The 18,708-nt window shown below is 51.8% G+C and overlaps 2 protein-coding genes across 2 annotated transcripts in view; one reads left to right on the top strand and one right to left on the bottom strand.

Annotated features, from left to right (window-relative positions):
* Positions 1–1,095: 1,095 nt before the first annotated feature.
* On the bottom strand, positions 1,096–6,444 carry GPC2 (glypican 2). The gene is made up of 10 exons (XM_040973834.1): positions 6,279–6,444; positions 5,543–5,701; positions 4,940–5,262; positions 4,241–4,321; positions 3,472–3,634; positions 3,088–3,218; positions 2,771–2,917; positions 2,185–2,324; positions 1,925–2,100; positions 1,096–1,472 (listed from the first exon to the last, which is right to left on the bottom strand). Exons 1-10 carry the CDS (start codon positions 6,442–6,444, stop codon positions 1,225–1,227), a joined length of 1,734 nt encoding a protein of 577 aa, XP_040829768.1. The 3' UTR covers positions 1,096–1,224.
* A 1,414-nt stretch (positions 6,445–7,858) lies between these two features.
* Positions 7,859–18,708, top strand: part of STAG3 (stromal antigen 3) — a 34,325-nt gene continuing 23,475 nt past the window's right edge. The window contains exons 1-6 of the mRNA XM_040973705.1: positions 7,859–7,995; positions 10,037–10,139; positions 11,078–11,194; positions 16,726–16,822; positions 17,792–17,868; positions 18,164–18,368. Of these exons, the coding sequence (XP_040829639.1) occupies positions 7,859–7,995; positions 10,037–10,139; positions 11,078–11,194; positions 16,726–16,822; positions 17,792–17,868; positions 18,164–18,368 (736 nt within the window). The remainder of the gene's footprint in view (positions 7,996–10,036; positions 10,140–11,077; positions 11,195–16,725; positions 16,823–17,791; positions 17,869–18,163; positions 18,369–18,708) is intronic.

The raw sequence follows: 18,708 nt of genomic DNA, 5'->3' as shown, positions 1-18,708 counted from the left end.
CCAGCTCCTCCGCAGCTCGACTTTCCCCACAAACTTTCTCAGCAGCCAGGCTCCTCCCCTCCCCTCCCTTTGTCCCGCCAGGCCGGCAGCTGCTTCGCTTTGATCGCCTCTCTCCCAGTCTCTCCCGCCCTGCATCTTTTCTCTCTCAGCCAGCTCTTGAAGACAGCACATTCCTCCTCCTGTCTTACTTAGGAATCCATTATACCTTTCTCTCCCTTTCTGCCCAACAAAAGAGTCATTCAGGTGTGAATGAGAGGGAGGAAGATTGATTGAAAGCAGGTATTGTCAGGGATGTAACCAGGTAGTTTGACCCAGAAAACAAGGGTGTCATGTCCCTGCTCCCCTCTAAGGCAAGGGTCAGTGGTGTGGTAACTGACATGCCCCCCGTCCCTGGGCTTTCTGTTTGGTCCCCACAATGCTTCCTGTTGGATGGGTGCGGATGCTCGGATGCTCTGCTTCAGAGGGCGAGTACCTTGGAGGCCTCCTGGTGCCTGCTCTCAGTGGCCAGGCTGAGGGAGGTGAGGCGCAGACACACACAGCAGAGTGACAATGAAGGCACAGAAAGCACACACTGGTCCCGTAAGTCCCATTTATTTGATTGATAGACATGGACTTGGAACACTGAATTGCGGCACAAAGCTTGTGACGTTGATGGCGGTGGTCCCAAGATGAGCCCTCTGATGCTGGAAGAAACCTCGGAGGAACCCGAGAACTTCACATCCTACTCACCCCGCTTCTCCCCCCACCAGTCCCTGCTGGCACCCAGGCAGCATCCACCTTGCCCCCTTCTGCCATCAGGTGCCCCGGCCCCGCAGCACTCCACCCTCCCCACTTCTACCTTCCTTCAAACCCCATTCCCCAGCTGCAACTATAAGCACTCCCCCACACCCCACCCTTTCCTCCCTTGTAGAGGCTGATCTTCAGCCCTAACCTCAGGGGCTGCAAGCCACACCTCCTTTCTAAATAAATAGTCCAGCCTCCTCCTCCCCTCCAGACCCAGGTACCAAATGAAAAAATAAATACTGTCAACCACCCCCCCCCCACCTACCCCACCCCGCCCTCACCCCATGATGGAAATCTGGATTGGGGCCCCAGCCATTCACCAGTAAAGTTCCTTTTCTCACCCTCTCTGCCACCCATCCCAGACGTCCCCGAGACCTAGCCCAGCCAAGGGGAGGGGAAAAAGGTGTCCGACCTTTTCAATGCCAGGGCACCCCTACCCTGTTACCGTGGTCCCAGCAGGGCCAGGGCTGAGGGCAAGAGGAGGAGAGCTGGTTGGCTGTGAAAAGCAAAAGACATCCCCTCACTGCTGCTCCTGCCCTGGTTGTAGCGGGCACTGCCCCCTCCTCTGTTCCCCGGACCCTCCCTTCGAGGAGGGAGAAGAGGCCGGCCTAGGGGGGCCAGAGGCTCAGGCCCAGCCTTCCAGTCATCCGCATAGTGCTGGCCCCCTCCAGAGCCGCTGGCATCCTCATCTGTGGGGAGATGAAGGGAAGAGAGGTGCAAAGAGGGACTGTGATTAGACGGCGAGCAGGAAGGATGATGAGGAGACAGGGCGGACACACAGGCCAGGTGGGAGAAAGCCAAGTACCCAGAAGCCAATCTGATGGGCAGAGGGTGGGGAGGAGTGACAAAGGGAAAGGGGGGAAATGAGCACCTGTGCTGGCAAATTCTACCCTGGGGAGTTGGCCCACTGTCACTTGGGGCTGGCTGTCCTCATTCTTTCCCAGCCTCTGCCTAATCTAAGAAGCTGCCCCCTGCTGCTCTCCAAGAAGGTGTTTCCTTCCAGGTAAGTGCTCAAGATGCACCTTAAAAAGTACTGAAACTTACAGGAAAGGCAAAGGGCGACTGCCACGAGGTAAAGGGGTGGGGCTCCAAGGGTAAGGGGTTGGGCTGGAGGGCTGGGGTGCTGGGCACCTGGGCTCACCCTCATCATGCCGATCCAAGTCGTGCCCGAGTGCAGCCGCCTGCATCCGGGCTGTGGCTGCCCGGAGCTGCAGTCGCCGCCGTCTCGTTGGCAGGTCGGGACCCGAGGCGTCCAATTCCAGCTCAGGGTTCTGGAACTGATCGGTGATGGAGCTCCCGACTACAGGTGGCATATACCTGCGAACACAGCAGCCCCAAAGTCTCCAGTCCGCTCGCTTGGCAAAACACGGCTCCACTACCCCTACCCGGCTAGGCTCTCACCGGCCCCGCCCGGTCCCTGTCCAGCAGGGTGCTGCCTCCTGAGAGATGTCCGCTGCCATGCGGGAGTCCCCGCACACCGTTGTCGGCAGCCCCGTCCAGAAGCCCCGCGCCCGGCCCAAACGTTCGCGGAGATCCCACACCTAAGCAAGAAAGAGAAAAAAACGGGACCCAGTGGAGCTGCAGTGCCTTTCCACCTGCCGCCAGCCCCGCCCCTGCAGACCCGCCCGCTTCCACCTGCTACCTGGCCCTGCTCCCGCCCATGCCTGCTGCCCTGCCTTGGTACCCCACTTCTCTCCCACCTGCTACAGCGCCCTGCCTTGGTACCCCACTTCTCTCCCACCTGCTACTGCACCCTGCTCCCGCCCATGCCCACGCCTGCTGCCCTGCCTTGGTACCCCACTTCTCTCCCACCTGCTACTGCGCCCTGCCTTGGTACCCCACTTCTCTCCCACCTGCTACTGCACCCTGCTCCCGCCCATGCCCACGCCTGCTGCCCTGCCTTGGTACCCCACCTTTCTCCCACCTGCTACTGCGCCCTGGTCCCGCCCGTGCCCACGCATGCTGCCCTGCTTCGCCTGCCGCTCACCAGCCGCTGCATGTTGGTGCCTGCAGCCGTCGTGGGCCGCTCCTCTTCCACCGCTGGTCTCCAGGGACGGCCAACTTCTTCCCAGGGCGCTGGGGCTCGGCGATAGCGTGTGGATACTGGGTGGGGAGTCCCACATTGCTGGAACGCCTGCAACCCAAGGAAGAAACCTCACACACTTCTTACTGCTGTTTCCAGTGCTTTTCACCATGACATCTCCCACTGTGCTCCGAGCCCAGGCTTCCATCCATCTGGGCTGACACACATGCTGTCCCTCCCTCCCCACCCCCACCTCATCTCCACCCTTCTCTCCTCTGTACCTTTTCTGTCACCTTCACGCTGTTTTCCTGCAGGTACATCAGACCTTCTGAGATTTTAATGCCAATGGACTCCATTGCCAGCTCGAAGGAAAAGGGGCCCTGGAGCTTCTCAGCCAGGAGCAGGAGGCCGTCTTGAAGGGGTGGGAGGAGCAAAGGAAAAAAGCCCAGGGAGGGGGGTCACACCTGATCCCCACGGGGTTTCTGAGGGGAGCAGCAAAGTGCAGTGGTGGGGGCGGGTTAGGTTCCTGCGAGAAGAGAGCCCTTCTTGTGTTCTCCCTGCTGTGTGGCTATAGAACCCCCTTCCTGGCTCACCCTCTACCCGACTCCCTGCAGGAATAAGACCCCAGCCTTCCTCAAGACCCTCCTCCGTTCCATCATCCTCACCCAGGTAGCTGCCCCAGTCAGGCTCCAGACCCATGTTGCTCAGACAGCCATGGACCACGTTGAGACAGAAGCCCCTGCAGGGTGCAAGTGAGGGGACTCCCCGGCAAAGGGGGCAGCCGACCAGCCGCATCAAAGCCCGGCTGCAGCTGTCAGACACCGGCATCTGGCAGGGAGGGGTGGGGGACAGAGAGCAGGGCTGTGTCAGCAGAAGCCAAGTGGCTGGCTCTACCTCCCCCCAGCTCTGTGTGTAGGGCTGAGTGGGAGTGATCCCACGGGACAGCAGGCCAGGTCACACACAGGAGGTTCCTAGGGGCCAATTCACAAATGCTACTGAATGGCAAGGGTGGGACTAGAGGGGCACTGGTGGGGGAGGGGGATTCTGAGGACAGATTTAAAGACACGAGTGAGCCATCGTGGTGAAGGGGGAGGGGAGAGTGAAGAGGCTGGAGGTGACCTTAGGGGCTATAGGCCAGCAGCCTGGCCTTCGGCAGGGGGAAGGAGGAGTCATTGAGGGGTCCTGGGGACACAGAGGGGCTGGTGTTCCAACCTCAGGTTGCCAAGGGACCAGAGTTTTGGGGCTGATTCAGAGGGCAGGAGAGGGTTGGGGTGGTAGGTCATGACCTAGACAGACTTTATCCCCACCCTGCTTTCTGGTCTGGTCTGTGATAGTGGCCATCCCCAGGCCTCTCCTGTCTGATGGTGCCCGTCTGTTTCTCATGGGGGCTTCCACTTCTGCCTCTCCCCCAGCCCCGCCCAGGCCGCTTCTAACCTTAAACGTTTCTCTGACCACATTCCGTCCGGTCTCTAGGCCCTGGATAAAGGCCCGGGCAGCCACCATAGATCGGGTTATCTAGAGGAGAGGAAAGCAGGGGAGAGACACCACAAGGTTGTGAGGCTAGAAGACCATACCAGAAGCTTAGGCTGTGTGCGGGGGGCTTTCAAGGTGTGGGATTGTCTTGAGATGGGCAGAGAGTAGGGAGTGAGGTCAAGAGCCCCATGGAATTGCAGTTGGGGAAGAGAGAGAGGAAGGGGGTTTGGGAAGAACTGGGGTGTCACCCAGGGCTTGGCGGAGGAGACAGTGAAGCCAGAGGATCAGATGTTGAACCTGTGGGAGCCCCAGCGTTCTCCTTTGTAAAATAAGGATCTGCCTCACAGAGCTGGGAGGACATTTAAATGAGATCTTATACGTGCGAATGCTCTCAAGGAGTGAACACCTGTTTCAGCTGTGGAGGGAGCACAGCAAGTGATGATGTTAGAAGCAGAAAAAGCAGCAGAGAGGTGGCTGCAGCCGGGAGCAGGTGAGTGTCGATGTGAAAGTAGGGGTGCAAAGTGGAAGTGGGGGGCAGCCAGTTAAGACACCAAGGAGCACTGGGTCAGGCACAGGTGTCCGAGGTTCAAGATGGGAGCCACCAGGCCAGAGATGGGGAGTCTCCAGCGCAGGGATCAGAGGTGGCCGGGCATCCTTCACCTGCAGGCGGAGGCGGCGGGGTGAGTCCCCGAAGGGGTGCAGAGAGCCATCGGCAGCTGAGGCCAGGTGTGTGAGACACAGCAGGAAGTCGGGGGAGAACCGGCGCTGTGGGTGCAGCAGGGGAAAGGTGCGCTCCAGGAGCTGGGCCCAGAAATCCGCCAGGATGTCATCCAGCCCCTCGCCAGTCTTGGCATAGTAGTCTCGTAGCTGAGAGAACAGGCCATTGAATATGGAGGCGTGCTGGGCATACAAGCGGCCGTAGGAGTGGGAGAAGAGCTGGGCCAGGGAGTGCTGGGATATTGAGAGCGTCTCCTGAAAAAACTCTGTGGTAAATGCAAGGGACGGGGTGGGGGAGGGAAGCGGGGAGCAGGGGGCAGAGGGGAGAGGAGGCCAAAGAAGGGGAGAAGAGTGAAAGGGCAGAAGCAGGAGGGGATGGGAGAGAAGAGAGAAAAGACAAGGGGATTAGCAGCCGAGCGACTCAGAGACCTGGGCAGTCTGATAGGGAGAACAGGAGTCCCAGAGAGACCCTGCATGAGGCTGGGAAAGAACGGCGACAGGAAGCATGCTGGGGTCACACACACAGAGGGGAGCCCAGGTCCTCACCGTTGAATTTCTTGTGCCGGGCAGCCAGCGATTGGGCCAGGAAAGAGCCGCTGCTCTCCACCAGGCTTTGGAAGGTGGCTTCCGTGTCCCTGATGAGCCTCTGCTCTGTCTCACTGGAACAGCAGGTGTACTCCTGGGGACAGACCCTGAGGTGCTCGCCTGCACAGCGGAGACAGCAGGCACAGTGGGAGGTGATCGCAGCAGGTGCCTTCCATCTCCCGCCCTTTTCTCTCTATTGTCCGTCTCCTCACCATCCCCACACAACCACAAATCCAGTCCCATCAACTAGGGCTGTTTGACAGCTGCCCCAGGGGCCACAGACGTGATCAAGTGTCCTTAGGTGACCCTCCCCAAGGGAACTGGGACGACTCCCTCTGTGGGATGAAGAATGGGGCTTGGAGGGGGTTAGGCTATCTGGTGAGCCAGAAGGGATTATCTTGGAAGGTGCTGGTAGAAGCAGTAAGGGGAGTGTTTGTGAAGAAAGGAAGCAGGCAGGGGGTGCTAATGACTAGAAAGGGATTCCCAGGGTGAGGGTGGGGTAAGAGCTATGATATGGATGGGAGGCTCATAGAAATCTTGGTGAGGAAGTTACAGGAGAGAGATAATTGCGGGATGGGAGGATTATCATAACGGGTCACTCTGAAAGGAAAAGTTATTGTGTGAGGGGAAGCCCCGCCCCTGCCTCCCCTCCCACCCCCCAATCACCAATTCTCTTAGTCTTCCTCTTTCTCCTCACCTGAGATCAGTGTGGAAGGGATTAGGTCTAAGCTATATTTCCGCGCCCCCAGCACCTGCCGGGTCTCTGCACAACTCCGGGTGACCTTTGCCTCGCTCCCCTGTCCGGGACCGGGACCGGGACACAGAGGCAGCAGCAGAAGCAGGAGGGGTCGCAGCACGGACATGGCTGCAGCCGCCCCGGGACGGCCCAAGTGGGTCCTAAGGAGGAAAGAAGAGCCCACCCGGACTCCAGAATCCGGGTCTCGGCTGCGGAACTGCTCCGCCGGTCAGAGAAAGAGCGCAACCCCCCGAAAACTGAACACGACCCAGGATAGCTGGACCAGGAGGCATCTGCGGAGACAATGGGAGCCCGGAGCCGGACAGGGGGCGGGGCCCGAGGCGGGGCCGCGCCAATGATGGGAAAGAGCCGGTCTTGGGGGCGGGGCCAAAGCCGAAATGGAGCCAATGTGGTGGGACAGCTCGGAGGGGCGGGGCCGGGACTCGGACGCACAGGGGAAGTTGATGAGCTGGGGGCGTGGCTTTTCTTGGAGGCGGGGCTATTCGGCTCGGAAGGCGGAGCCTGAGTGAAACATAGCCTGTGGGAGTTGAGGAGTCAAATTGAAGGGGCCTAGCCCGAAGCCCCGCCGGCCGAGGGGGCGGGGCGAGGGGTGGAGGGGTGTGGCCTAACCAAGGCTCACACGGGCGGCCCGCGCTCTCTGGCCCACGTGACAGGGCGGGGCGGCCGAGAACCAGTGGCTGCTCGACGCGGCCGCAGCGGCGTGACTGGAACGTGGTGAGCACGAGCTCGCACGCCCCCTCAGTCTCGCGGCAACTACGAGCGCTGAGGCGGAGCCGTTGGGTTTGCGCCTGCGCAGCTGGGGTCCTCGTGCCTTCCCGCGTTTTTCTAAACGCTTCCGCGGTCGGAAGAAAAGTGTCGCGGGCCGCTGGGCCGGAGGGCGGAGGTAGCCGGAGACACCTGAAGGAAGGCCTCGAGGCGGTGACCCGTCCTCAAGCCTGCCCAGCGAGAAGTCACTCTGACTCGTTTGGACAGTGAGAGTCCCCTTTAGTCCAAGAATACGCCCTTCCCCGTTCCCCACCCTCCGGGCCCTGAGGGGAGAAGCCGTCCGCTTTGGAGCTCGGGGGGCCTCCGCTCGAGAGGCTGAGAACTCGGCCCTCGGTCTCTTGAGAGACTCGTAGTCGTCCCCGCGGAAGCGGCTGGAAGGCGCCCCAGCGGTCGCTCGTGGAGGAACCCTTCTAGAAAAGAGCAGGCTCACCTCTTTCTCCCTTTTCGTGTTTCCAGTTTGGTCTAACAGCTCCTCCGCCCTCGCCCCCCCCCCCCCATGGTTGAGTTTCCCGTTCTACCCCATATTGAATTAAGTTGGGCTTTGAGAAATGACCTTCTTGTTTCGCTTTTCCTTTGTTCTGTGGGGCGGGAGTTTCTTACCCCGCAGCCTGGGGGTGGGATGGGACATGGGCATTTTGTATCTTGGGGGGCTAGTGTCCCCCTGTCTGTCCCTAGGGCTGGCCAGGCCTAGGGTGGGCGACGTGGCGAGCGGGGTGGGAGCTCTGGGCTCGTTTGTCTCCTGCAGCCCGAGCGCCATGCCCACCCTGCGCTCGTCCTCGTCCTCCTCCTCCTCCCCGCGCTGCGGTGCGGGGGGCAGCGCCCGCGCCCCGTCGGCTTCTCCCAGCTCCTCCGGCCGCCAGCCCTGCCGAGACCCCGACCAGACCTCGCAGGGGTGAGTCGGGGCAGGGGGCGAGACGTTGGTGGCAGTAGGGTGCTGGGATCTGCCGAGGAAGAGGGACATGGAGCAGAATCCATCCAGCTTTGACTTGGACGAGTTTCTGGGTTGAGCCTGTGCAGGCTCCTGCTCGTCCTGAGAGCTGGGATTCGGAGAATCAGCAGCCCTCGGTCGCCAGCTTGGCGTATGTGCTGTTTTAGTTGGTGTCCTGTTCCCACTGGGGATTTGGTAAATAGCTTATGTGGATGAGAGGGTTCTGTGAAGGTTGTAGTACAAGGGAGCCCTCAGCTCAGGGGGAACATAAATGTACGAATGTTAACATTTGGAGGGTCTTTCAAAGACTTCTGGATCCCATTGCACTCCCCAAATTGCCTCAATGACCGAGGCCTGGGGAGGTGGAAACCAGGAGACAGGAACTCCATCTGGGTTTCTGCTGAGGAAGGTCAGGGCCGAGCACCATCTTCGGTTGTCTTGCATTCAAATAAGCCAGAAGCGCAATTGGAAACAGCGGGAGCTGGGAGTCAGACTGTTCATAAGATGCAGGTGTGGCAGACAGGGGCTAAGGTTACCTGAGCCTTGACACTGGCCCCAAACTTATATTTAAATTGTCTCATGAGTTTTTTTTTTTTTTTTTAAGTAGCCGTCTTATGTTAATCTTTGTGGGGAAGGACTAAGCTCCTACAAGCTTTAGTCTCTTTTTTAAGTTTTTTTTTTTTTTTAACTGGAAGGGCAGATTTACAGAGAGGAGAGACATAAAGATTGTCTATCCGCTTGTTCACTGTCCAAATGGCCAGAGCTGAGCCCATCCAAAGCCAGGAATGCAGTCTTCCACGCGGGTGCAGGGTCCCAAGGCTTTGGGCCATCCTCGACTGCTTTCCCAGGCCACAAGCAGGGAGCTGGATGGGAAGTGGAGCAGCTGGGACACGAACCAGTGCCCATGTGAGATGTGGGTGCTGCAAGGTGGAGAATTAGTCAGCCGAGCTGTTGTCGGCCCCAGTCCCTGGTTATTTTTAACGGACCCTCTCAGTCTGTCAGTGCTGCTGTTGGGACCAAGTTATATCAATGTTATAGAACTTCACTCTGATCAGAATCTGTGGTTGTATCTCAGAAGGTGAAAAGCACTTCCATCACCTGTTAGTCTCCTGTTTATGAGCGATATGTAAATTCCTGACCCTCACTGATTCTTTTTTCACAAAAAGGAGTAATCTCTCTGTGACTATCACTCGATTTCCTATAGGGAGTGTTAGGAGAGGGTTGTTCTCCTTTATCTATTCCAGTTCCTCATACTTCGTCTCTTTTGCTTCCAAATGAAAGTTTTAAGATTATCCCTACTGGAGCTGTGCCGTGGCTCAGTGGGCTGATCCTCCACCTTGTGGTGCTGGCATCCCCAAAGGGTGCCATTTCCAGTCCTAGCTACTCTACTCCCAACCCAGCTGCCTGCTTATGGCCTGGGAAAGCAGAGGATGGCCCAAGTCCTTGAGTCCCTGCATCCTGGCCTTGGAAGAAGTTCCTTGCTCCCAGTTCAGCTCAGCTGTGGCCCATGTGGCCATCTGGGGAGTAAAGCAGGGGATAAAAGACCTGTCTTTGCCTCCTCCTTTCAAATACATTTTTTTTGGGGAAAAAAAAACTGTTCCTGCTTTCCAGCAACAGTGATCTCTTCTAAGGATTGATTTTATTTTTTGAAAGAGTGAGAGACCAGGAGAGGGGTTTCCATCTATAGCTTCACTCCCCAGGTGCCCACGATATGGGGTGTGCAGGAGGGAGGAGCTTCTTTCCCAGTGCCTTGGGCCATCTTAAGCTGCTTTCCCAGATTGATTAGACAGCTGGATTGGAAGTGGAGTAGCCAGGACTTGAACTGGTGCCCGAATGGGACTGAACCTGATAACACCACAGCACTGGTCCCTAATTTAATCATCATTTTTGAAATCTGCAGTTTTGTTCATGGAAATAGAGTATAGCTGGAAACAGAGAAATTAAAAATTATACTTTAGGTTAAAGGAATAAATTTGTATTTAAAGAAAACCATACCCCATCATAGGAGCAGTGACTCTTTGTCAACTGATGAAGGCAGTGACTTTGAAGACAGTCTGAGACGCACTGTGAAGAAGAGAGCAGCAAAGCGACCACTCAGACTAACTCCAGTGAGTCCATTTCTTGTTTTTGAACATGATCTGCAAAGTGGCAGAACACAGAAGAGGTTCAAGTGATATGTTAGTGAAAGGACGATATTTAGTGTGTTAAGGGACAGATGTAGGAAAAATACTTTTTGAGAATTAGAATGTAGAGATAGGATAGGTTCCAAAGTATTTTAAAAAGTTTTTAAATTGTGCATCAGAGAGACAGAGTTTCCAAATGGTTCATTTCCAAATGTCTACAACAGCCAGAACTGGGTCAGACTGAAGCCAGAAGTTGGAAACTTCTGTGGGTCTCCAGGTGGTAGGGATACAAGTACACTCCAAGTATGTCAGCTGGGTGGCAGGGACCCACACCATCACCTGCTGCCTCTCAGGCTGTACGTTAGTGGAAAACCAGAGTCCAAGTTGGAGCCAGGACCCGAGTTGACATTTCTGTGTGGGATGTGGGCATCTCAAGCAGCGTCTTCATTGCTGCAGCAAATATTGCCCCCTCAGCGACCTTTAATTTTCATTTGAGGGGTAGAGATCTTCCATTTACTGATTCACTTCCAGATGCTTGTGCTAGGGCTGGGCTAGGCCACAGCCAGGAGCCTGCAGCTCTGGTATCCCACAGGCAGGCATTTGATCTGTCATTTCCTCAGATTCTCATTGGCAAGAATATGGGTTGGAAGTGGAGCAGGAGGAACTTGAACCAGGCACTCCCAAATGGGATGTCGATGTACCAAGCAATGTTTGCTTTGTTGATCACCTGCCCTTCAAGGACTCTTTAAAAAGAATTTGGGATTAATCACGATCATCATAACCTAAAAATCAGTTATTTCAGGTTCGAGTTTATAACAGTATCTGCTATGGAATTGGCAGCTTACATCTGTTAATGTGATAACATTACTTTCACTTTCTCCTAATTTTATTTTTTGTTTTTATTTTTATTGTACTGCTGATAGGTAGCCAAACATCCAAAGAAGGGGTCCTATGTGGTCCGTGTTCGTGGTCAGAAAGTGTCACAACCACCAGCCAATGATCTCTTTGATGCTGTGAAAGCTGCCAGAGGTGATATGCAGGTAAAGCAGTGTCACACTTCTGTCTCTTGATGCTGTCTTGCCCTTTGTGAGTGGGAGATAAGGATGGGTGTCTGCAAACTTGTGGACATTTTACTGATCCCGCTTATATCAACTGATTGTTCAGAGCTCTGGAATAATATAAGGGAGTTGTTGGATCAGAATATTCCTTTTTAAAAAAGATTTATTTATTTTTATTGGAAAGGCAGATAAGATTTATGGAGTGAAGGAAACAGAAAGATCTTCATCTGCTGGTTCACTTCCCAAGTGGCCACAATGGCTGGAGCCCAGTCAGGCTGAAGCCAGGAGCTTCTGGGTCTGGCACATGGGTGCAGGGTCCCAAGATTTTGGGCCGTCCTCTGCTGCTTTCCCAGGCCATAGCAGGAAGCTGGATGGGGAGTGGAGCAGCCGAGACAGGAACCAGTGCCCATACGAGAATCCAGTGCTTGCAAGATGAGTAATTTAACCATAGAGCCACTGTACTGGGCCCAGAGTATTCCTTTGCTAGAAGTGTCATAGAATTGGAGCAATTCTGCTTTTTCTTCATTGATGGAGAAGGTGAGAGAGTTAGATAATCTAGGAATCTTGGATCTGGTTGTGGCTGGCTCATTTACTCTTGGCATTTTGTAATTCCATGTTGACATACCCGATTCTTTTGATTGCCTTCCCACATTTTCTTTGCGATTCTTTGCATATCTAGTATGAGTGTGTATTAAACTTACATGTAATTTAAAAAATAAAGTAACCACCTAGATCTTCATCCCCCCCCCTCAATTAATGAACAGTGCTGTAATGGCACTGCTGTAATGACCCCTGGTATTTTTTTCTGACCATCTTACAACGAAGTCATAGGGAAAATTGCTAGAGTGAATTTTGCGTTAATCATTCTCTGGTCTTCATTATAGTGTTACACAGATTTTTTTTTTCTTTTTGAATACTTTGTATATCTGACTTTCCAATAAAAATAGAGAGGAGGAGAGACAGAAAGATCTTCCATTGCTCACCCTCTCCCCAGGTGGCCATGTTGGCTGGAGCTGAGCAGATCAGGAGCCAGGAGCTTCTTCTGGGTCTCCCATGTGGGTGCAGGGTCCCAAACCTTTGTGCCATCCTTAACTGCTTTCCCAGGCCACAAATATGGAACCAAGTGGGACGTGGGGCTGCTGGGACACATGAACCAGCGCCCATATGAGATCCTGGCACACGCATGCAAAGCTAGAACTTTAGCCACTAGGCTATCGCACTGGGTGCCAGATGTTTCTTAATGTAATAATCATTTGGCCTATTGTGACTTAGCATGATTGGAGGTTCACTCATTTTGTCTATGTTGTAGATTTATGTGTAATATATAAATTTTATGATTTTTAGAAAAACTGTTTTTTTAAGGATTTATTTTTATTGGAAAGCCAGATATACGGAGAGTCACAGATCCTGCTGGTTCACTCCCCAAGTGGCCATAATGGCCAGAGCTGAACCAGTCTTATGATAGGAGTCAGAAGCATCTTCTGTTCTCCCAAGGCTTTGGGCTGTCCTCAGGCCACAAACAGAGAGCTGGAAGGAAATTAGAGGGCGCGGCGGCGTGGCCTAGTGGCTAAAGTCCTCGCCTTGAACGTGCCAGGATCCCATATGGGTGCCGGTTCTAATCCAGGCAGCTCCACTTCCCATCCAGCTCCCTGCTTGTGACCTGGGAAAGCAGTTGAGGACGGTCCAAATCTTTGGGACCCTGCACCCATGTGGGATACCCGGAAGAAGTTCCTGGCTTCGGATCGGCATAGCATCTGCCGTTGCGGTCACTTGGGGAGTGAATCATCGGACAGAAGATCTTCCTCTCTGTCTCCTCCTCTCTGTATATCTGACTTTCGAATAAATAAATAAATCTTTAAAAAAAAATTAGAGCAGCCAGGATATGAACAGGCACCCGTACGGGATTCAGGTACATGCGAGGGACTTTAGCCACTAGGCTACTGTGTCGGGCCATGATTCTATTAATTTTTTAAAGATTTTATTTTTATTATAAAGTCAGGTATACAGAGAGGAGGAGAGACAGGAAGATCTTCTGTCCGATGATTCAGTCCCCAAGTGACCGCAACTGCCGGTGCTGTGCCGATCCAAAGCTGGGAACTAGGAACCTCCTCTAGGTCTCCCACAGGGTGCAGGGTCCCAAAGCTTTGAGCCGTCCTCGACTGCTTTCCTAGGCCACAAGCAGGGAGCTGGATGGGAAGTGGAGCTGCCAGGATTAGAACCGGCGCCCATATGGGATCCTGGCACGTTTAAGGCGAGGACTTTAGCCGCTAGGCCACAGCGCCAGGCCCGGTTCTATATTTTCAAAAGATTTACTTTTTTTGAAAGGCATTACAAAGAGGGAAGGAGAGACAAATCTGTCATGTGCTGGTTCACTCACCAGAAGGCCACAGCAGCCAGGAATTATATGATCTCAAGCTTCTCTCGATCTCATGCATAGGTGCGGGGTAGAAGCACTGGGACTGGCACCAGTGTGGAATGCTGGTGTTGCAGGCGGACATGAAAATAATTTTTTTTTGAAGAGTTACAGGACCCAGTGCAATGGCTCTGTTGGCCAATACTCCCCTTGCAAAGTGCTAGCATCCGATTTGGGGGCTGATTCGTGTCTTGGCTGCTTAACTTCCCATGCAGCTCCCTGCTTGTGGCCTGGGAAAGCAGTGAAGGATGGCCCAAACTTTGGGACCTTGCACCTGCTTGGGAGACCTGGAGGAGGCTTATGACTTTGGATTGGCTTGTTCCGCTCCAGCCATTGCAGTCATTTGGGGAATGAACCAGCGGATGGAAGATCTTTTTGTCTCCCTTCTTTCTTTAAATATGATCTGCTTTTTCAGAAAAAGAATAAATTTTAAAAATGTTTTAAAAAATAAAACATTACAGAGAGAAAGAGTAAGAGAGCTTCCGCCTGCTGGTTTACTGCTCAGATCGTGGCAGCACCAGGGCTGGGCCAAACTGAAGTCAGGAACAGGAGTTTAATGTGGGTTTACGTGGGTGGCAGGGGTCTGACTCTTGGGTCATCCTCATAACTGCTACTTTCCCAGGCCACACAGGCAGGGAGCTGGATGGGAAGTGGGGCTGCTGGGATTAGAACTGGCACCCATATGGGATCTCAGCATGTTCAAGGCGAGGACTTTAGCCGCTAGGCTACGCTGCTGGGCCCAGGAGCAGGAGTTTGACGTGGGTCTCCTGCATGGGCGGCAGGGGCCCGACCCTTGGGTCATCCTCATAATTGCTGCTTTCCCATCCTCCCTGCTGCATTAGCAGGGAGCTGGATTGGAAATGGAGCAGCCCAGACTCAAATTGATGCCCACATAGGGTACCTGCTGCAGATGGCTGATTAACCTGATATACCACAGTGTTGGCCTTAATAATTACCTATGGTTTCCTTTATCTTTGTGCAAAATTTTTCTTGAATTTCACATCTTCTATATAGACTCATCTGTCCACAGTTTATCCTTTAATAGTTTCTTTAGGTAGAGGTTTATTAACAAAATTTCAGGTTTTGCTTCCTTAGAAGAATCTTTCATGTTCTTGAAAGTTTTTTCTAATTTAAAATATTAAGATTTTTTTTTTCTTCACTACACTAGATTCTTCCATTGCTTTCCACTTACTCTCTGCTGCTTCAAAAAATTTTTCTTTTATTTTGTTTATTTGAAAGTGTTATGGAGAGGGATTTCCATCTATTGATTCACTCCCTAGGTGGCCACATCAACCAGGGGCTGGGCCAGGCTGAAGCCAGGAGATTCACCTGGGTCCATGACATGAGTTAGAAGGGGCACAAACTCTGGGACTGTCCTCCACTGCTTTTCCCAGGTCATTAGGGAGCTGGATTGTAAGTGGTCAGAACTCAAATTGGTGTTCATGTGGAATGTTGGTGGTGCAGAAAGCAACTTAATTATGTCAGGATTCGATTTTTTAAATTAAGATTTATTAATTTTCATTGGAAAAGCAGATTTACAGAGAGGAGGAGAGAGAGAGGAAGATCCTCCATGTGCTAATTCATTCCCCAAATGGCTGCAATTGTTGGAGAATTTGAGCCCTCCTGTACTGCTTTCCCAGGCCACATGCAGGGAGCTGGATGGGGTTGGGGCACGGAACTGGTGCCCATATTGGATACTGGCATTTGTGAGCTGAGAATTATCCTGTTGAGCCCAAAGTGCCAGTTCCTAGACTTGTTTTAAAATTTGATTGTTTTGTAATAATTTCAATGTCTGAATCCTTTGTCAATGTAATCCTGCCCTCCCCCATTCTTTCTTTCAGTACTTTATTTCTTTGTTTTACTAGAATTATGTTGGGGACCCAGCATGATGGCTCAATGGCTAAATCCTCGCCTTGCACATGCCAGATCCTATATGAGTACAGATTTGTGTCCCAGCTGTTCCATTTCCTATCAGCTCCCTGCTTGTAGCCTGGGAAAACAGTAGAGGACGGTCCAAAACCTTGGGATCCTGTACCAACATAAGAGCTGGAGGAAGCTCCTGGCTCCTGTCTTCAGATCAGCTCAGCTCTGGCCATTGCAGCCATCTGGGGAGAGAACCAATGGATGGGGCATCTTTCTCTCTGTTTCGCCTTCTCTCCATAAATCTGATCTGCCTTTTCAATAAAGCTACACCTTTAAAAATTTCTGTTGTCATTCTTGGAGCCTAGGTTGAAGGTGGAGTTTTGAGGAACCTACATTTGCTCTGGCACTTACTTGGGGAAACTTGGGAATCAGTTTTAACAAAATTCTCTGCTAGATGTTACTGTAATCAGTGTGATGGTTTGCATCAGAGTTTCAGATCCAGACCAGAGGGCTAACTATGGTGAGGAATTCTAGAGGAAGAGCTCTTTTTTCTCCTCCTCCCTACACTAAGGTCTTTTATTTTTTTTTTTTTAATTATTTTTATTGCCCAACCAGCCCTCATCCATTTCCAGTTCTTACTGTTGGATGCTACAGCCAAGCCATGCCTGGTCTATCTCCAGACCTAGCTCTCATGTGGTTCAGTGGGTGCGGAGACTAAACTCGGCGTGTCCTACACCCACCCTGGTTCTTGTGAGCACCAGCAGGTATTGGAGTGTATCCTAGTCTGGCACACCCAGACGCAGTCCATGCCCATGCTGAGATGCTACAGTCATGTCCAATCTAGATTGCTGCCCCAGTCAGGCTCTTGCACTCACCAGTGGGAACCGCAATCCAGCTGGGGTGTCCCTTTAGCTCCCCAACCAGGCCTGCTCCCAGCCACAGATCGCGCATGCCAGTGGTTGCTCTGAGGATCTCCAGAATTTTAGGAACCCTCAGGACAACAGTCTTCTTGCATGCCTTCTGATATTCTACCTCAAATCTGTTGTATGTGGATTTCTACTTTTCATTCTACTTCATGTTAAAAAAGTTAACATTTTCATTGAAAATTTTCATTATTTCAGCTCTACCAGTCAAGCTAGCTGGGCAAGTCATAAATTTAGATGTTTCCATCAGAATTATAGACTTTTATTCTGTTTTATTTCTGAAAATAAAAACAATACACATTTTTTTCCCCTAGTCTTTGGTGGACGAATGGCTGGAGAGCTACAAGGAAGACCAGGAGTCGGGATTCCTGGAGCTCATCAACTTTTTCATCAGATCTTGTGGATGTAAAGGTGAGGCACTCTTTCTTGGCATCTTCAGCCTTCTGCTCCTGTGTTGTGAAACTTTTCCTCCATTTAAATGAGTAGAATTCAGTATTTCCTTAAAGGAAAGATAGTAAAGCATAAGAAAACTTCTACTTATTTAGCTACATATTTTTAAAGATTGATTTTACTTATTTGAAGGGCAACATGACCGAGAAAAACTTTGATCTGCTGGCTCACTCCCCAAATGACCACAGTGACCAGAGTGGGGCCAGGCTGCAGCCAGTAGCCAGGAGCTCCATCGGGGTCTCCGGTGTGGGTGTCAGGGTCTCAGGTTGTTGAGCTGTCATCCACTGCTGTCCCAGGCACGTTAACAGGCAGCTGGAGCAGACGTGGAGCAGCCAGGACTTGAAGTGATTTGATCTGAGATGCCAGTGTTGTAAGCAGCAACTTAACTTGCCGCACCACAGCGCTGACCACATCTTTGACTAGTAAATAAGATAAGTGATTTTGTAGAAAACTGTTGATATAAAACCCTTTGGGGGAAAACAGGCTTATGTGGGGATCATGCTATTTACAAACTTGAGAAATTGGCCCATCACATTCGCTTATGTCTTTCTGGATAAGATCATCTTACTATTTTTCAGTATCTACCCACTTCTGGGAAGCTGTTGTGCTCCACATCTCTAAATGTCATGGTTTAATTTATTGAAGCAGGAAGTCTCAAAGTTTTATTATGAATCCAGTTTTCTAAAAATCATAGTTTTATTTATTTTTATTAGTTAAGTACTTTTTAAACTACAGTTTTCCATTGCTTGATGGCTTTGGTTACCATATAGTTACCTAGAGAGACTGGGTAGACATAGAGCTAGGATTTGAATCTGCTGATTCCACTCCTAGGCTCCTTTCAGAATGTTCCTTAGCTCCTCTTCAGTTTTATCTGAAAACGATCTGTGTCTTGTGGGTTTTTATAACTGTCCTGTCTGCTTCCTCCTGCAGGCATCGTGACCCCAGAGATGTTCAAGAAGATGTCCAATTCAGAGATCATCCGGCACCTAACGGAGCAGTTTAATGAGGTGGAGGAGCAAGACCAGGATCTTCTTGCCCCTTTTTTAGAGCACAAGGCCCATTATCCTGTTCTTTCTGTTAATGGGAAATATGCTGTTGGGAGGAAGAGCTCAATCATGGGGGCTAGATGGGACTCACATTATCTGAATATGCCTCTAGAATTAGGGAGAATAGTAGGAAATGAGGTATAACATTTCTACTAAATAAATATAACATGTTTACTGTGGGTTTTGCTCTCCAGGTTCCTCTGTATTTGTGGTCCTGGTTATAACTTGCTTATCCTTTTGTAAAACTTTTCTGTAGGACTCAGGGGAGTATCCCCTGACCGCCCCAGGTCCATCATGGAAGCGGTTCCATGGAAGCTTCTGTGAGTTTGTGAAGGCATTGGTCTACCAGTGCCAGTACAGTCTCCTCTATGATGGCTTCCCTATGGACAACCTCATCTCCATACTCACGGGTCTCTCAGACTCCCAAGTCCGCGCCTTCCGTCATACTAGCACCCTGGCTGGTGAGCACTCATTTTTACCCTGTGGGTCTTCTAGGGATCAGTGGGATCTACCGCTTCTCCAGCTCTGGTTATTGTTCCTGCCTGTGTCTGTACCTCACAGCACGGATTTGGAATTCAAAGCACAATGTTAGATTGTGAAAAGGGGTGGATCATGATGGTAGTAAATTCCAGCTTAGTAGCTTTCTTGTATCGCACCTTTGGGATATACAGAGGGTTAAGAGAAGACCAGGAAAGTTGTTGGGCTGTGGGAATTCATTCCAAGATGGTCCAGAATTCTAGGTCACCATGCTGTAGCTTTCATTTTTCACTGCCTCTTTCCATTTATGTTTTGAACATATGT

Source organism: Ochotona curzoniae, unplaced genomic scaffold (assembly GCF_017591425.1).
Source record: "Ochotona curzoniae isolate NIBS_2020 unplaced genomic scaffold, NIBS_Ocur_1.0 contig_2321, whole genome shotgun sequence".
NCBI lineage: Eukaryota > Metazoa > Chordata > Mammalia > Lagomorpha > Ochotonidae > Ochotona > Ochotona curzoniae.
This window is presented reverse-complemented; position numbering and strand designations above follow the sequence as displayed.

Excerpts from the sequence above, each read along its gene's own strand:
- GPC2 (XM_040973834.1), bottom strand. The coding sequence starts at position 6,444 with ATGTCCGTGCTGCGACCCCTCCTGCTTCTGCTGCTGCCTCTGTGTCCC. Across the intron at positions 3,635-4,240 it reads TGGTCAGAGAAACGTTTAAG|ATGCCGGTGTCTGACAGCTG; the intron begins GTTAGAAGCGGC and ends CCTCCCTGCCAG. Across the intron at positions 3,219-3,471 it reads TGACTGGGGCAGCTACCTGG|ACGGCCTCCTGCTCCTGGCT; the intron begins GTGAGGATGATG and ends CACCCCTTCAAG.